The sequence below is a fragment of the Meriones unguiculatus genome, chromosome 4 (assembly GCF_030254825.1).
Source record: "Meriones unguiculatus strain TT.TT164.6M chromosome 4, Bangor_MerUng_6.1, whole genome shotgun sequence".
NCBI lineage: Eukaryota > Metazoa > Chordata > Mammalia > Rodentia > Muridae > Meriones > Meriones unguiculatus.
In genome coordinates this window covers 114,701,427-114,720,555 of record NC_083352.1, presented here as the reverse complement: position 1 = coordinate 114,720,555, position 19,129 = coordinate 114,701,427, and the positions used below count along the sequence as shown (strand labels likewise).

At 44.1% G+C, this 19,129-nt stretch overlaps 1 protein-coding gene across 1 annotated transcript; it reads right to left on the bottom strand.

Moving 5' to 3' along the window:
* Positions 1-14,601: 14,601 nt before the first annotated feature.
* On the bottom strand, positions 14,602-19,129 carry LOC110565579 (WAP four-disulfide core domain protein 13-like). Its single transcript, XM_021663282.1, has 4 exons — positions 19,003-19,129; positions 14,976-15,125; positions 14,780-14,842; positions 14,602-14,636 (listed from the first exon to the last, which is right to left on the bottom strand). The coding sequence occupies exons 1-4, from the start codon at positions 19,127-19,129 to the stop codon at positions 14,602-14,604; spliced, it is 375 nt and encodes a 124-aa protein (XP_021518957.1).

Here is a 19,129-nt window from a genome sequence, read left to right as displayed (position 1 = left end):
AGAGACAGAAGGAGGTAGAGACAGACAGGAGGAAAGACCAAGACACAGAGCAAGAACAAGATGAGAGAGAGAGAGAGAGAGAGAGAGAGAGAGAGAGAGAGAGGGAGAGAGAGGGATATGGGGTGGCTGGGACCTTTTAAAGGGTTGGCAGCTAGCGGCAACTTAGCTACTGAGTCCCAGAGGGCATTCTGGGAGAGCACCTGATTCATAGCATTTGGGATTTTAGAGAGCATCCCCTGCTGGGCTCTCAAGGTTCCCTTTATAGGAGAGAGAATGTGTTCATAGGGGTGAGAGAGGAGGCTGTTATTGGTTGTCAGAAAGATACAATGGAAGGGAAGGAACAAGAGTACAGGGTAAAAATGTCAATGGGGTCACAAGTTTAGTGTAGGTTGAAAAACATGCTTTGCAGTTTCCATCACATCTAAGAAACAGGAATTTATTAACTGCAAATAGAAACCTTAAGTTGCAAGGACTTAACACGGGACAAACAGAAACTTATTCTTTAATTGAAACAGAAACCTTCACCTGCACAGGACAAACAAATAGGACCTTATTCTTCACTGTCTTAACTGCAAACAGAAAACTTAACCTGAAAGGAGTACTGTTCCTGTTTTGGTCTCACGACATGACAGTTTTAAAACAGGAGTTCAACATTCTCTCGTGTGCCTACTGAACAGAACCTTGACGTCAGCCCAAGACGCCCCAAGACCAAGTTTTTGGCAAAAGGATATTTATTTGCCCCAGAGGGAAAGAGGTCAGGGAAAAAGAAACAAAGATATTTGAATAAATTATCAAAATAAATTAAAATTTAAAAATTTTAAAAAGAGAGAGAAAGACAGGAGATAGAGGACAAGGGAGAAGGGGAAGGGAACAAGGGAGGGGGGCAGGGATATTTGCCCAGGAGGGACAAAGGACTGCCTCTGGATAGAGAGGAGACAGACATGGCCCATAGGAAAATGGAGGTTTATAAAAATAAAAGGGGAACCCTGTGTTAGGACGAGGTGTTTAATTTTAATTGGTCGTGTTAATTAGGTGAGCCAAAGTGGGCTGTCGATTGCTGGACTTTAATGCTTTCGGAGTTGGACCTTGGCAGCCAGCCTCAGGAGGATGAAGTGGCAAGTAAGGAATAGACCTTGGTGGCTAGCGTTAGGAATGTAGTCGGATGGTTTTTAGCAAGGAATTGGGTATGGGGGAGAAGGGCAAGACCTGCCAGAGCTATTTGCGAGCTGGCTAGAACCCTTCACTTCCCACCTACAAGTGGGGTCCAGGAGCCTTCACTGAAGCTAGGCATGCTCTGCTTTGACCAATAGGATGAAGCAAAAAAAGGTGTCCTGTGAATTATCCCAGGCAGGCAGAAAGATACTCCCACTTCCTCTTAGCCCCAGGGGTGGGAGGGAAAGACTTGGGGGAGCAGACATGCCACACAACTTTAATCCTTCTGGCTGGAATACAGACATGACCTTAATACACACCTTTAATCCCAAACAATGACTGTAAAGTTAGCTTGTAGGAGGAAGCACCGATGTTTGAAAGAGATGTCTGATTGAGAGGCAAGACAAAGGGACAAATCAGAGAACGATTTGACAGAATAGGATATGCCCAACTCCCGTAAAAAGAGAGAGCAGTGCAGAGAGGGAGAAAGCAGTTATTCCAGGAGAATTTTACAGAGACAGGTTGCAGAGAGAACAAGCTAGACACAGTAGAGACAGAATGATCCAGACAATGATCATAGCACCAGAAAATTAGGTCAGATTGTTAGTTTGAGACCACGCAGAGCAATTCAGTCAGCAGCTGAAAGAAGCCAGACTGAATTAGTCAGCTTGGGGAAGAGTCTGAGCCAGAATAGCTGAGTTAAACCAGCCAGCAAGTGTTCAGAAAGAACTAAAAAAAAAAAAGGAAAAAAATTGAGCTTATTCAGCAGTAAGTCTGATCTTTTCAGTAAGAGGCTGAAAACATTCTAGGCCTCGATTAGATTGTACAGAGGCTAGAAGCTTCCAGGACTAGGCCTAGGTTAGCAGAAGGAGGCAGTAAGCCTCCAAGAGGACAATTAAGCCAGGAGAACAAAAGTTACATTTACTCTCCACAGTTAAGATCACTTGTTCTTGAAGAGAACCTGTGCTCTGATCCCAGCAGCCACATAGCAGCTCATGACTGTCTGCAATTCCAGTTCCGGAGCATCTGCCTGCCTCTTCTGGTTTCTGTACATGTAATGCCAGGTTCACAGGACCCTCAGAGACCACCAGGAGACGACTCGATGCAATAGCAAAAGAGCAATTGAACTCGGGACCCAAGTCTCACTGACGCAGCAGTAGAGAAGTGGGACCTTGAGCTCTGAGTGAACAGGATTTTTAAAGGGAAAGTCTGTGAGTAGGGGGTTTCCATGGCAGCAAGCAGGGGGGCACAAGCCTTGGCATTATAGAATTGGGTGAAGTTTAGCAGGGCAGGGTGACCTTTTCTGAGGCACACAATCCCAATGGCTAAGGCATTTAATCACAGTGGCTATTTTTCTAAATCGTATCTGAAACATTGGGGAGAATTTTCCCACCCGATTTCCAACCGATTCCCATTGATTATTGCCAGGGAGTTTGTCTCCATTTTCTATGAAGCATTTATTTTGTATTATTTCCTGGAAGCTGTTGCTAGGAGAGTCAACTTTGTTCTCTGCCAGGTATACATTCTGTGATTATTTCCTGGTACCTGAATTCAGCTCCCAGTCAAGATGGCTCTTTATTTTAAAATGGAGTTATACTCAGGCTAACTATACCCAGGCTAACTTAAACTCTTCATACACATGTGGTGCACATATATACATCCAGGCAAAACACTCACACATAAAATAAACATTAACCAGTCTTTAATGTACACACAGTTTGGCCATTTTGTAGGTCCCTGGATCTTCCAGGGCCTATAATTTCCCTAACAGGGGCTTTTTAGTAAGTTTATGGTACTAGACATAGCATCCTTCCTGTATAAAAGGCTTCATATCAAATCAAATGTTTAGTTGTGAGAGCTGGTTACCCCTGTAGCCTTCATGCCACTAATACCCCAGTAGACACATCTAGCCTAGCAAATCCGTATTGTAGGATGCAGGTCCAGTGCTGGGTAAAATGTCTTTCTTCTCCAGCAGCCTGCATAGCACCTTTTTGACCTTACGAAAGCTAGACAGCAGGGAGAGTTTCTCAACCAGATCAAGCTTAATTTGTTTATGTCATGCATCCAAAGTGAGTGGTGTCCACAGCAATAGGATCTCACCAATGTCAGTATGGTGGGTGAGCAAAGGCATGCTTGCTTCCTCATAGATGAGCTTTATTGTGTTCATGCTAGTCCTATTTCCTTCCAGGCATGTATCAGGATGAGCGGTTGGACTTTGTCAAATGACTTTTCCTTGCCTGAGTGTATTAACATGATGTAGTATCTCTATCAGTTTGTGTGTGTTGAACCATTCTTGCATCCCTGGAATGAAGTCCACTTAGCCATTTTTTTTTTTTTGACGTATTGTGGAATTCAGTTCACAAGTGTTTTATTAATAATTTGGCATCTATTTTTATCGAGAAAATTAGCTTATAATTCTCTATGTATGTGTGTCTCTCTGTCTCTCTCTCTCTGTCTCTCTGTCTCTGTCTCTGTCTCTGTCTCTGTCTCTCTCTCTCTCTCTCTCTCTCTCTGTGTGTGTTGTATTGTGTCTCTATCTGATTTTGGAGTCAGAGTAATACTTGATTTGTAAAAAGAGCCCAGCAGTATTCCTTCACTTTCTAATTTGTGAAGAGTCCAGTTGTTGCTTCTTCTTTATAGAATCAGAATGGAAGCACCTGGGCCTGGATTCTTTTCTGTTGGGATACTTACTATTATAATTCAATATAATTACTTATTTTGAATATTTTTAAGGTATTTATGCTTTAAACATAAATTACTTTTAGTATGTCTGTCTAGAAATTGATCCATTTTCTTCTAGATTTTCCAGCGTATTAGAATACAAATTTTCAAAATATGCCTCAGTGACCTGAATCTCATTGATATCGGCTGTAATGGCTTCTTTCCCGTGTCTAGTTTTACTCATCTGGATTTTCATTCATTTCAGTTTGTTTAGTTTGGCTAATGTTTCCTCAATATTGTTTATAATGTCAAGATCTGACTCTGTGTTTCATTGATAATTTTGTATTTTTATTTTTATGCCATTATTTTCTACCTTGATATTCACTATTTCTTTCTGTCTAGTGATTTGAGGGTTGGCTTAGTCATGTGTTTTAAGGTCTTCAAGTGTGACATTAAGCTCTTTACCTGAAATTTCCCTGGTGTGTGTGTGTGTGTGTGTGTGTGTGTGTGCGTCTATACATATGTATGCATGTGTGCGGAGTCTTAGATATCATCCCAAAGATGCTATTCATCTTGGTTTTTTGAGTGTGGGTCTCTCATTGGCCTGGAACTCAGGAAGTAAGCTAGCCTGGCTAGCCAGTAATCAGAGACCTGCCCATCTCTCCCTCCCTAGTATGGGGATTGCAAGTTCCCTCTGCTATGCCTGTCATTTTACATAGCAAAAAAAAAAAAACAAAAAAAACAAAAAAAACAAAAAAAAAACACTCCCAACTGACCTATCTCACCTGCCCCTTGATGTGTGTGTATGTGTGTGTGTGTGTGTGTGTGTGTATAAATGTAGGTGTTTGTAGCTATGAATGTTTCTTTTAGAATTGTTTTCATCATGTCCCAGAAGTTCCATTATGTTGTGTTTCTGGTTTTTTCTCTTTCTTTTTTTATAGACAAGATCTCTGTGATGTAGCCCTTGCTGGTCTGGAACTTCAAAGCCACGAACTCACAGAGATTCTCCTGCCTCTACCTGTGCTTAGAGGCATGCACCACCATGCCTCGCTTCTGTTTTCCTTTGATCCCAGAAATTTACATTTTCCCTATTGATGTTGCGATAATCCGTTTATCATGAAACTGTTTTGTGCCCTGGGGGGGTGCACATGGTTGCACACAGCTGCTTTCAGGTGGGTCGTTCAGTCTTCATGAGTGTTTGCACTTTCTATGCTGTCTTTGCTACTGGCTTCTAGTTTAGTCCATCAGGATCAGATAGAATGTGAAAAAAAGCATTTCAACTTCCTTTCTTTCTTTCATGTTTTTCATGACAGGATTTCTCTGTGTAGCCCCTGGCTGTCCTGAAACTCGTTCTGTAGATTAAGCTGGCCTCGAACTCAGAGATCCACCTGCCTCTAGAGTGCTGGGACTAAAGACGTGCACTCCCACTCCCAGATTCAGTTATGCATTAAAACTTGCATTCTAAACAAAACAAAACAAAACCAAAAAAAAAAATGCATTCTGTTTACTTTAGAGGAAGTCCGATGTATCACAGATAATATGTGTTCTGAAGCATTTGGATGGACTGTCTGTTAGGTTTGTTTTATGGTGCCATTTAACTGTGATGTTACTTTGTTGGTTTGTACCTTGATCATCCGCCAGCTGCTGGGGATTATTATTATCAGTGGATTTTTAACACCCACTGTTAATGCGTTGGGTCAGTCTCTGCACTTACCTCTAGCATTGCCTGTCTAGAGGAACTGCATGCATGACTTTGGTCCATTTATGTTTAGGGGTATACTATCCTCTTGATGGACTGTTTCCTTGGTGAATCTGAAGTGACCTTCTCTGTTTCCTCCAAGGTTGGTTTGAAGTCTCCTTTGTCAAGGGTTAACTTCCTAGTTCCGGTTGGCTGGGCACCTTCCGCCCTCTCAAGATGAGGCTGTGTTTATTTTTTACCCACAGACAATGAGAGATGCTGTTTCTTAGAGCCAGTCTGTTAGCGTGTGTCTTTTGACCAAATTCGGTTATTAATAGGTCATGGTGGTGCGTGCCCGTAATAACTTATCTGGGAGGCAAAGGAAGGAAGATGACTTGGAGTTCAAAGCCAGCATGAGTGACAGTGATTTTCAGGCCTCAGCTATGGGACCTCATCTTAAAAACAAAACAACATCAGCAACAAAAAAGGTAGTTGTTAGTCAAAGATGGTTAAAAACAATTTAACTTTATAGCATGGTCTATGCTAGTTATGCTGGTTTCTAATTACTGGTGGTATATTGGTAGGTGATAACTGATTTGAAGGTTGTTTCTATGCCCTCACCAGCTGGATGCTGTTGCTGTTGTAACTTAGATTTGTTTCTCTTCACCGAGTGGCACAGGGATTGGGGCATCAGGAGTGTGCTACTTGATAAGAAGACTCCCAAATAGCACAGGAAGTGACATCAAAACTGCCAGGTATCCAGAGCGTAGCTCAAAAGGAAGGAAGCGTGAAAACATCAAAGCAGCAGGCCTGCTACAAAAGACCCTACCTCCTTAGCTACTGAACTAAAGGTATTGAACCAGGTAAGAGGATGGGTGATGGAGCTGTGCACATGGTTAGCTGTGCCAGGCAAATGTGAGGGCCTGAGTCTGGCTCCCAGCACCCAGGTGAAAAGCTAATTGCAGCCCGACTTACTGTGGCACACCTGCCACCTCAGCGCTGATGCGGAGCTGAGACTGGAGGATTGCTGATGCTCGATGTTTCCAGCCTGGCTGAAAAATCTGCAGGTTTGGTGAGAGGTGCTATCTCAAGAGAATAAGGCAGAGAACCCAGAGGGCACATGACCACCTCCTCTAGCCTCTGTGCACACACACAGTTGCATGCAGTCACACGCACACATGTGTATACCTCACACATACGCGCCCCTATGCCACACATACAAACACATACCCAAAGTTTATTAGTTAAAAATGACTGGCGCAGGGCTGAAGAGATGGCTCAGTAGCTAGGAGCTCTTGTTGCTCTTGCAGAAGACCCGGCACCTACATGGTAGCTCACAAGCAGTAAATGCACATCTAGGGAAACTGATGCCCTCTTCTAACCTCCAGGAGCCCAGGCACACAAGATGTGCACCGCTTACATTCAGACAGAACATTCACTCATACACATCACATATATAGATCTAACTTAAAAGAACAGCCAATGTCTTCAGAAACTACACAAAAGAACACATGAATTCAGTGCAGGACCTGGAAAGGGAAGTCAGCATCATCCAAGACAAAGCCAGCAGCATGGGAATGAAAAAAAGCAGCAGCATGAATGAACAAGCCAGCTACGTGGGTGAGAGAAGCACAGTGTGAATGAACAAGCCAGCAACGTGGGCGAGAAAAAGCAGCAGCATGAATGAACAAGACAGGAACATGGAAGATACATCTATCATGGAAATTAGAATTCTTGAAAAAGTGAAATGTTGAAAAGCAAAATTTCAATAAAATAAACTTTTGCACGGTGGAAAACATCACCAAGAGATCTGATCAAGCAGGTGAAAGAATATCAAGGATGGAGGACAAGGGGCTGGAGAGATGGCTCAGTGGTTAAGAGCACTGGCTACTCTTCCAAAGGTTCCAGGATTGGTTCCCAGGACCCACATAGCAGCTGACATGTCCTTTTCTGGCCTCTGTGGGAACCAGGCACACACGTGGTACACAGACATACATGCAGGCAAAACACCTACACACATAGAAAATTTTAATTATATTTTTTAAATGGTGGACAAGATTGAACAAATACTAAATTCGAATTTTGGTAAAAAGTCAATGGCATTCACTTATTCTCTTGAATCATGTCAAGTGTTCTCAACATGGACCACAGAGGCCTTGGTGTGTGTTTGCAAGGACACACAATACGCCATACACTCACACAGACACGCACACACACACATGAATGAAAAATAAATATCTAAAAAGGTCCAGTGTGGCAATAGTCGTCCATTAATTGGCATCTATGGTTATTAATGACAAATCAAAGGACAATGTGTAGCCCTCTTGTGAATGGATAATTGTGATGAACGACATAATGTGTTATCATTACTTCCTTTTTAACTTCAAAGATGTTATGTATGTATCACATATAAACATGTGTGTAACACAGGTGCACAAGAAAATACCCAGCTTTATCCGGATGGAGAGGGCTCTCTCCAGGACGTTCTCAGACCATCGCTGGAAATCAGTGCCCTCTTGGGTCTGCTTAGCTTAGTTCATGACACCCTGCTCTGGGAAAGCCATCGCCATTATGCTTGGCCATTATTGCTCATGGCAGGCCATCCTGGCAGCTGTGTGTTTGCTATCTTCTTGGGCTCTGACGTGCCGCATCTGTGAAGGCTTTCTTTGGACCGCGCTGAGGTTCTGCTGTATTTACTGGGTCTTGCTCTCCCACAGTACACCCCAACGGAACCCTCCTTCTGCTACCACATTCCCCACCAGGCCTCCTCTGATGTGAAGAACTTAATTGTCAAAGCTTCTTGCCTAGGCTGCTCGTCCCCATGTGACTCAGGTGTTTATCCTGTGCCAAGCTGCCCCCCCCCCCGTTCTCCACCTCAGGTGGGTGCTTTCTCATCCTCCTCCGGGCAACGCTCCCTACGCGCTGCTTCCTGCCCCGGCACTGGGCATTCTCCACATCTACCTGGTTCTGCTCCGATTGCCAGCAGCTCTCCCACACAGCTGCCCTCAGACCTGTTCCAGCTTTGCCGCCCACGCTGGGCCCTTTGCACCCTTATCTTTGGGGCACATACCTACCTTGATCTGCCCTATCTAATGGCTTTAGGGTTGGCTAGTTCTGTTTCTGAGGAGAGGAAAAGGGCAGAAAGCCTTTTCTGAGAACGTGTGTGAAAAAATAATGCTAAAATATTCATTAAAGATTAATGTTCAACCTAACAAATGTATGAATGCTCCCCTCATTAAGCGATCATTGAGGCCAAAAGAAAGAGTATGTTCCACATTCAAAGAGCTTTGTTTCCTTCCAATCTCAGCTTCTCATATCTTCCCAAAGGCTCTTTTCTTCATATTTTCAAAAATATATTGTCCAATATATTCAGGTGTTGATGGTTATAATATTTACTATTGATATATCTTTTAGTTAAGCAGCAGTTATTCCTAAACAGCAGTATAACCAAACCACCACACAGAGACTAGAATTTATTTAATTAACCTAGAGCACAATGCTGGGCAATAGTTACTCCATCCTAAACCTCCAAGCCTGCATAGTTTCCTACCATTCAGATTCACCCATTATACTTGCTTTTAGTGATATCTTAGGTCCAGTTCATTTCTCCACATGGTCCCAAGACCTCTCCTACAGATTCTCCTCCCCTCCTGCTTCCTTCCTCTTCCTCTTCCTCTGGACCAGGATGTCCCACCCAATCCTCTCCATTGCTCAGCATTATAGCTGGCTGTTTTAACTGACAATATAGAGAACAAATGATGGCATGTTTACACAAACTTGAGACAGGTGATGCTTAGAATAACCATCACAATGCAATGTCCAGATTGAAACCAGATATTGGGAGAGAGAAATCATCATTTAAATGAGCAAGGGTAAATTGTATACATTTCAGAAGAACATTATACCACCATTCCGGCTTTTTGACAGACAGGAGGACAAGGGACTGGAGCGATTACATTTATTTGATTACATTACATTTGATTACATTTACTATGTAATCCTGATTGTCCTGCAACTCACTCTGTAGACTCTACTGGCCCAGAACTCACAGAGATCTGTCTGCCTCTGCCTCCCTAGTGCTGGAATTACAGGTGTGCAACACCATGTTCAGCCAAATCTATCTTCTTTAATTACGGTCTCCTTCTGCTCTGTGTAAACAGAGTCATTGGGAAAATACTCTTTTGTTCCTCTTCCTCTGTCTCTGTCTCTGTCTCTGTGTGTGTGTGTGTTTGACTAATTTTTATTCCTGTGCCATCTATTGTACAGATAACCACACTCTTTCTATTCTGCCATCTAGACTGCTTACAGTTTTTTTTTGGAGGTGCATGTGTGTGCTGGCATGCATGTGTGTGTCCATGTTTGCATGTGTAAGTGAACACACGTGTGAGCGTGTGAGCTCGTGGAGGCCGGAGGTTGACATCGGGCTTCAGTCACTCTTCACCTCACATGTTGAACAAGGTCTCTCAGCTGAACCCAGAGCTCGCCGATTCATCCAGTCTGGCGATCCAGCTGCTCTACCCACCTCTACCTCCCAAGCCTGGGTCACCAGCAGGACACCACACCCCACCCAGCATATACCACAGAGCCATCTCCCAGTCCTTGGTTGCTTACACTTCTCTACATACTGAACACTTCGAGCAAGCGTGTGTGTGTGTGTGTGTGTGTGTGTGTGTGTGTGTGTGTGTGTGCTGGGTACTCAGGTGGGGGATCTTGCAGGTTATACAGCCCAGTCTGGGGTGGGTAGATTGCACGCTTTCTATGGCTTCAGCTTCTAGATGCCAAACTGTTTCCCAAAGCATTTACATGAGTTCTCTGGCCGCTGCTTATAGTTGGAGGTTCTGTTGCTCCATTTCTGTTGGAGTGGTGATGCTTGCCTTTAATTCCAGCACTTGGAAAGCAGAGGCAGGCAAATCTCTGAAAGTCCAGTGCAAGCCTCATCTACGCAGCAAGATCTAAGCCAGCCAGGGCTACCTAGAGAAGCCTTGTCTCAGTAAAAAGTATGCAAGTGCGTAATTATGGGTGTAATTTGAATTTTTAATATTAATGAGGCTAAGTCCCCTGTCTTATCTCTGTTAGCCATGGAGCTATTTTCCCATAATTTCCTATTCAGATGTTTTCTTGCCTTCTCTGAGTTTGCCTGACTTTTCCTTGCCAGCTTCTGGATCTAGCCTTTCGTCAGTTGTAAGCATTATAAAAATTTCCAACAGTCAAGAAGAATCTCTTAAGGTTATTATTAGCTTATTATTTTTATATGTCTAGTATTTTTCAATGTTTGTTTATTGGGTTGGTTGGTTTTTAGAGATGGAGTTTCTTCATGTAACAGCCTTGACTGTCCTAGAACTCACTCTGTAGACCAGGCTGGCCTCAAACTCACAGAGATCTGCCTGCCTCTGCCTCCCAAGTGCAGGGATTAAAGGCGTGTGCCACCACACTTGGCGATGCTTTTCTTTTCTTTCTTTCTTTCTTTTTCTTTTTTTCTTTTCTTTTTGGCACAGGTAATCAAACCTAGGCGCACACATCCTGGGCAAGCACTATAGCACAGAGACACATCCCCAGCCTCTGTGGTTTTGAAAAACCAAAAACAAACAACAAAAACTTACCTTCCCTACTCCAGACACAGGAATTTCCTTATAATTGCATTTCTTCAATACCTGTCGTTTCTAATTATTCCTTTAGTGGTGTTTGTGTGTGACCCAGATCCCAGTGTCATTTGTCATAAAGGCCATGTTTCTTCTAACTCTCAAATGCTTCCACTCAAATGTTGAGTGGCCTAAGCCAACTGAATGGGGATTTTAACAAACATTTAGAAACATTCTACTGTCTTCACGTTCCCACTACTACTCTACTGAGGACACTTTTGTCAATCAACTAAGTTGTCTTTTTTTTTTTTTAAACACAGTTATATATAATATCTTTAGGGGTATTCTGCTTGGTGCTTCTAAAATATTTTTTTATCGTTTTTCGTTCCTTTTCTCAGCGATGGCATTAATGTTCTCTTTTAACTAACTTATGTTTGCTTCATTCTGATGATCTTGATCTTCATTGTTTTATTAAAATGCTTTTATTGCTGGTGAAGTTTTTGGGTATGAGTGCTGTAATGTAATGTGGTGTTTTGACCTGTGTAGTCATTAAATCAAGATAAATAAACATATCCAACACAGTTATGTATTTTGATTGATTATGTTTGGGAGGGTGCACACACGCACCTGTCCATGAGAAGGTCAGAGAACAACTGTGTGTGTGTGGGTTTTTCCCTCTCACCTTTGTGTGGGTTCAGGATCTCGGGCTCAGGTGGTCAGGCTTATGCAGCAAGCATCTTGGCCAGCTGAGCCGACTCTCGAGGCCCATCACCCTGTAAATGAGAACTTTAATGTCTAGTATTAAAAGATTTCAGGTGCTTTTATTTGCTGGTCATGAATTTCTTCCTCTGAGAATTGTTTGTTCTTTAACCTTCATGTGCATAAATTAAAAAATATATATAAAAAAGAGCAGTGCTTAAACTTTTAATCAATGGATTTTTCTAGATATTTTATTCTACCATTAGTTTAGTCACACATGGTCAGTTTGATGTCAACCTACTAGCACTGACTGAGACATTTTTTTCAAATTTTCCATATGCTGATTTTTTTTATTATTTTTTATTTTTTTTGTACTGGAGAGATATGTTAAAATTACCTGCTGTTCAGTCCTAGGCACACCAGGCAACTTCACAACAGCGATTCTCAACCTTTCGGAGGCTGTGACCCTTTCACACAGTTCCTCATGCTGTGGTGATCCCCCCCAACACACACACCATAAAATTACTCACTGAGACTCCATAGCAGTAAGTTTGCTAGTTACGATTTGTAATGTAAATATCTGTGCTCTCTGATAGTCTGAGGTGACCTCTGTGATAAGGTTGTTTGACCCCCAAAGGGTCGAGACTCACAGGTTGAGAACCACTGCCTTAGACCATTCCAACCAGAAAAACTAAAATCAGATCCTTTGGGGCCTCCTACCCCACCCCTATGAATACAGATGCCCTGGAGCGAATAAGGTCCAGACTCTGAAGCAAGACCGCCATAGGCTCTGGATGATCCGTGGTGCACTGCAGGGGAAGGGGAGATGAGAGAAGTGGCCACCGGTGTCTCCCTCAGGGGCTTCTTTTTAATTGCTCAACAGAAAACAACCCTTGGCTTCTGCCTAGAGCAAGACTTCAGGCTAGCCCAAGACCACACTAAGGGTTTGGCCCCCGGTGCCCCTGTCAGTGCTCTTCCCGCCCAGTGCTCTCCCCTAACCCAACTCCTCACCCAGTTCTCTAATCTTATCCTTGCTTTGTGATGACCAACGTCCTGTGAGGGGGTTAAAGCAGGGGCTGCACGTCTCTTCATCACCATCCTGCTGAGTGGTCTCGTGTAGCTCAACCACAAGTTCGCACCTATTTCTTCTCCCTTACTGTTAAAAAAACTATTCATTTGTTGTTATTTTATCTATATATGTGTTTTATCTAGATGTAGATATGTGCGACGAGTGCCTGCAGTGCCTGGGAGACCAGAAAAGGGTGTTGGGTCCCTTAAAGCTGGAATTAAAGATGGCTGTGAGGCATCACATGGCTGCTGGAAACTGAGCGGGCGTCCTCTGCAGGAGCAGCCCGTGCCCTGGACAGCCGAGTCAGCTCCCCAGCCCCTGCCTTGCTATTTCTAACGAAATACTTGAGCTGCCCAGATGTATGGGTTTAACACTGGAGGCCAGGAGGGAAGAAGGTTAACCAATGAGGATGTGTCGTCCACAGCTCGAGACCCAGTTCGTCACTCCACCACCTTACTCGTAGCGTTGACTGTTGTTGGGTCAGGGGCGGGAGGAACAAGGGTATCAATGCCTTTGACTTCAGTTGTCTTGCTCCTCACCCATGCCCTTTCCAACCCCATTCTGTGTTTAAGACTTTCACTCTGCCATGTAACAATTCTGTCTCCTCCTCTGGGGTAAAAGGAAGCCTCGCGTCTTCCAGCAGACCACCCGAAAGCCACACCCCTCGGAACATCTCTCCTCCTCATGGAGCCACTGGCCCCTGGGCCCCTGCTTGCCCACACCCCTTTCTAACTTCTACCTGTTTGAATCGTCTGACTTTACCCTTCAAACAGTGACACCTAGTGACACCTTCACTCATAGGAGGTGGGTTTGGACACAGTCTTCAGATGGTATATTCTTGATAACCCTCTGAATATCGTTTATTCTTTCTTTAGCACTGTCATACCTTTGTAAAGATCCTTGCAAACCCCCCAAACAATTGACTGAATCAGAGTGACAAACAGGCATTGCTTTTTTTGTTTGTTTTGTTTTTTAATTTTATGAGCATTGGTGTTCTGCCTACATGTTTGTCTGCGTGAGACTGTCAGATCTGGGGATTACAGAGAGTTGTAAGCTGCCATGTGGGTGCTGGGAATTGAACCCGAGTCCCCTGGAAGAGCAGTCAGTGCTCTTAACCCCTGAGCCATCTCTCCAGCCCCCAAACAGGTATTGTTTAAGAGGAAAGCTTATTTCGAGTGACCACAGTCATCTTTCAGTTATGACTCATTGATGTTGCCATCTGTAGTTAAGGTTTCACATCCGTGGACTAATTAATAGGGGAAGCAGCATGGAGGGGCCTGCTAAAATCAAGGGCCTGACATTATTTAAGAAGGGGTATACCCATGTATAGAGAATTCAGAGTGCCAGTGTCCTCCCTGGCCAAAAAAAAGCATGCCACAAATTAGCAGTTTTCTACATATGTCATGTCAATAAGCAGAGATAAATTGATCCAGGAGTCCTGGTGAAAGAGACTGGACCTCTGAAGGGTGGGAAGGTACTGAAAATTCAAACCAGGAGGCAGGGGCTGGGGACTGGGGAAGGGGAGGAGTCGGAGGAAGCAGTCCTCTAACTACAGCCAAAGGGGAGGCTCTGTGTTCCTGGCTCAGCTTGTAGAGAAGGCTCGAAGGCATTCCTGGAGGAGTCAGTAGGCAGGGGAGACATTGTCCTGGGAACCGTTACCCCTACCCACACCTGATTCAAAAGGCTCTTCCAACAGGAGGTCGTGTTGTGGTCTTCCTAGACGTACGAGCTCTCTGTGATGATTTATGATACAACCGAGGCCATCACGATGCTGATTTCGTGGTTTGACTTGCGCCCTCTAGAGGAGAGAGGGATAGGGTGTTAGCAGTCTCACAGGGTAGAGAAACAGCAATCTCTCAATGGAAACTGATCTCCTGGGGCAAGGATGGGGGGGGTTGAGAGATGCCTGTAAATGGCTTCTCCTACGGGGTGATAACCCACCGATCATAGACAGGGGTGTCTCACTTCGGGGCGGGTGGAGGAGCTTGGCAGGATCAGGTAAGTCTGCAAGTGGAATGGGGGCGCCTGAGACCAGGATGAAGAAGCGGGGTTCCCCCGGCTGGACTGGATGTGGGAACTCGGAGGCACATTGTCTCCGGGAGCCGGCTGGAGAGGGGAAGCGCTTTTCGGAACCTACCCGCCTCTTCCAGGCTCAGGCAGACGTTGCCACAGAAGGCGCGGCAGCAGCGGCCCTCCTCCCCGCAGTCCAAGTGTGCCTTGCACGAGCTTTTGCACTGTGCGCTGGTCGGACGCGTCAGGCAGGGCTGCGGTTTGGGCCTTGTTAAAACTGAGAAGGACAACATAAGCAGCGGTTCCCCTGACGAAGGGCATTTCCCCACTATGGCCAGCACGCGTGGAGTTCAGAGACGCTCCTCATCAGCCTTTCTTCTTTCCTCTACCCCTACCCAATATCCTAGGCGGTTCGTTTTGGTTCTTGGAGGAAAAGCCCACTCCCCTGACACCCTCCTTACTCCCCGAAGGCACAGTAACATTGTCCACATATGAGATTTAAACTCACAAGCCTAAAAAAAAAATCTAGTACTTCGCTTTATTTCACAGGGTGTGAAGGACTGAGTCAAAGGGCGGGGAAAGCTACCTGCCTCCTGGCGTTTGACTTGTCAGTCCTTTTTATACGTACACACTCGGGATGCTAGACCCTTTGTCAGAGGAGTAGCCTGCAGCGTTTCCTCCCAACCTTTGCTCTTCCTCGCATTCCCTTTGCCGTGCAGAAGTTCCAGTTTCAGGCCCTCGGCTGGTTCTTCAGGCCCTGAACTAGAGGAGTCCTTTTCAGAAAGGGGTTGCCTAAGCCTGCAGCCTTAAGCGTCTTCCCCACATTTTCCTCTAGGTCAGTGGGTCTCAACCTTCCTAATGCTGCGACCCTTTAATACAGTTCCTCTCCTTGTGGCGACCCCCAGCAGCAGTAAAATTATTTTTGTTGCTACTTCATACTGGTCATTTTTGCTGCTGTTACAAACTGTAACATAAATATCTGAAATGCAAATATTTTATCTGTTTATCTGTTTATTTAAATATGTATATATATACAGAACGGGATATTATTCATCCACAGAAAAGATTGAAACCACACCACTTAAGGGAAATTGAATGGAGATGGCCGCCATCATGTTAAATGGCAGAACTGAGACTCAGAAAGACCAGGAATGTCTCTTTTCTCCCATATGCAGAGTTCAGTTATTTCAGACATATGAAAGTAAGAGTTTCTTCCTTGGGGGCAAGAGACTCCATGGGAGGGAGGATGGAAAGGAGCTGGTGGGGGAGGGGAGGTGATGTGATTAAAGTACCTCATCTACCTTCGTGAAAAATGTCAAGTCAAAACCTGTTTTGTTCAAATAATATGTTGTTTTCAATAATAATTTTTTTTAAAAACAAAGGCTTTTTCAGAGAGCCAGAGTTAGATCCTCAGCGTCCATGCGATGGCTCACAACTGTCTGTGACTCCAGTTCTGTGGGATATGATGCCCTCTACTGGCCTCTGTGGGCACTGCACACATGTGGTACACAGGCATTTATATAGGCAAAACACCCATTTAAAAAAAAAACAAAACTTCATGGTACTGGCATAGAAACAGAATGATGGATCAATGGAATCAAATAGAAGACCCAAAAATAAACCCACACACTTATGGACACCTGATTTTTTACAAAGATGACAAAACCATACAATGGAAAAAGGATAGCATCTTCAACAAATGGTGCTGGTCTAACTGGATGTCTGCATGTAGAAAAATGCAAATAGATCCATACTTATCACCCTGCACAAAACTAAAGTCCAAGTCGATCAAAGACCTCAATATAAAAACAGACACACTAAACCTGTTAGAAGAAAAAGTGGGGAAGAGCTTTGAGCTCATTGGCACAGGAGACAACTTCCTGAACAGAACACCAGGCTCTAAGATCAACAATCAATAAATGGGACCTCATGAAACTGAAAAGCTTCTGTAAAGCAAAGGACACTGTCATCAGAACAAAATGACAACCTATAGATTGAGAAAGGATCTTCACCAGCCCTATATCTGACAGAGGGCTAATATCCAGTGTACATAAAGAACTAAAGAAGTTAAACAGCAACAAATCAAGTAACCCATTTAAAAAATGGGGTACAGAGATAAACAGAGAACTCTCAATTGAAGAATATCAAATGGCAGAGAAACACTTAAAGAAATGTTCGACGTCCTTAGCTATCAGGGAAATGCAAATCAAAACAACCCTGAGATTTCACCTTACACCCATCAGAATGGCTAAGATCAAAAACTCAAGTGACAACACATGCTGGAGAGGATGTAGAAAAAGATGAACCCTCCTCCATTGCTGGTGGGAATGTAAACTTATACAAGCACTTTGGAAGTCAATCTGGCTTTTTCTCAGACAATTAGGAATAATGCTACCTCAAGATCCAGCTATACCACTCCTAGGCATATATCCAAAATATGCTCAAGTGTACAACAAGGACATTTGCTCAACCATTTTTCATAGCAGCTTTATTTGTAATAGCCAGAAGCTGGAAACAACCCAGATGTCCCTCAGTTGAGGAATGGATACAGAAATTGTGGTACATTTACACAATAGAATACTACTCAGCAATCAAAAACAAGGAAGTCATGAAATTTGCATGCAAATGGTGGGAACTAACAAAGATCATTCTGAGTGAGGTATCCCAGAAGCAGAAAGACACACATGGTATATACTCACTTATAAGTGGATATTAGACGTATAATATAGGATAATCATACTAAAATCTGTACACCTAAAGAAGCTAAGAAAAAAGGAGGACTCTGGGTAAGATGCTCAATCTTCATTCAGGAAGGCAAATGGGACAGACATTGGAAAAGAAAGAAAACAGGAAACAGGACAGGAGCCTACCACAGAGGGCCTCTGAAAGACTCTACCCAGCAGTGTATCAAAACATATGCTGAGACTCATAGCCAAACTTTGGGCAGAGTGCAGGGAATCTTATGAAAGGAGGGGGAGATAGAAAGACCTGGAGGGGACAGAAGCTCCACAAGAAGAGCAACAGAACAAAAAAAGGGGGGGAGGGTCTAGGGGGGTCTTTTGTGAGACTGATACTCCAAACAAGGACCATGCATGGAGATAACCTAGAACTCCTACACAGATGTAGCCCATGGCAGCTCAGTGTCCAATAGGGTTCCCCAGTAATAAGAACAGGGACTCTCTCTGACATGAACTCAGGAGCTGGCTCTTTGATCACCTCCACCTGAGGGGGGAGCAGCCTTACCAGTCCACAGAGAAGACAAAGAAGCCATTCCTGATGAGACCTGATAGAGTAGGATCAGATGGAAGGGGGGAAGACCTCCCCTATCAATGGACTGGGTGAGGGACATAGGAGAAGAAGAGGGAGGGAGGGTGGGATTTGGAGGGTGTGTGTAGGGGGCTACAGCTGGGATACAAAGTGAATAAACTGTAATTAATAAAAATAAAATTTAAATTAAAAAAACATACATTAAATAAAAAAAATAAAGAAATCTCAAAAGACTAAAAAGGAAAGAACCTGCCTTCCACCTCTACTTCTCCATTTCTGGCTAAAACAGCCCCCCCACCCCTGCCTCACCCCCGAAACTCAGCTTCCTCTTGAATTGTTTCTCCTTTCAGTGTTTACCCATCATCACCCTTCAGTTCTACAGAATTTCTTTTCTTTTTTCCTTAAATTACTTCAGGACTTCTGTCAAACACACATATTAACATTGCTCACGGTGGCCAACATTTTAAAAACACTCAGTTCCCTGTGTGGAAGTGTGGAGTGTACACTGAAAAATCATGAGAAGCCCTTTGCCAACTTGTGGTCAGTTTCTGGAGCTCATAGCCGAGAATTCTAGCCCCCGGCAGCTTGAGCTAGATAACTTCCAGGAAATCTCTGAACCTCCAGGAACTGTTCACAGATCAGTGTCCTCCTGGACAGAAACTCGGTGTGGCTGCCACAAACCTACACACATAAAAGCAGCATCTTCCTCGCAGCATCAGGGACACCCTCCAGGCAGAGACCTGAACATTGGGTTTCCCTCCAGTATCCTGGTTTTCAAAAGGAGGAATGCTCTGGGGTGCACCAGCCCGCCCCTGCTTCCTCCCTGTATCAGGATGTGGGAAGGGTTAGAGTTGATTTTCTCTGAAGCCCCAATCCGAAATACCTACTGTAATCTGGAATTTGAATTTCAGAAAAAAATCTGTCTTTCCATTTCGCCACCACTGGCAGGCCCAACGCCCCAAGGAGCAGCAGCAACTGGAGAACAGGCCACTTCATGAGGCCAACTGTGGACAT

Excerpts from the sequence above, each read along its gene's own strand:
- LOC110565579 (XM_021663282.1), bottom strand. The coding sequence starts at position 19,129 with ATGTCCACAGTTGGCCTCATGAAGTGGCCTGTTCTCCAGTTGCTGCTG. Across the intron at positions 14,843-14,975 it reads CCTGAGCCTGGAAGAGGCGG|ACTTACCTGATCCTGCCAAG; the intron begins GTAGGTTCCGAA and ends TTCCACTTGCAG. Across the intron at positions 14,637-14,779 it reads GACACCCCTGTCTATGATCG|AGGGCGCAAGTCAAACCACG; the intron begins GTGGGTTATCAC and ends TCTCTCCTCTAG.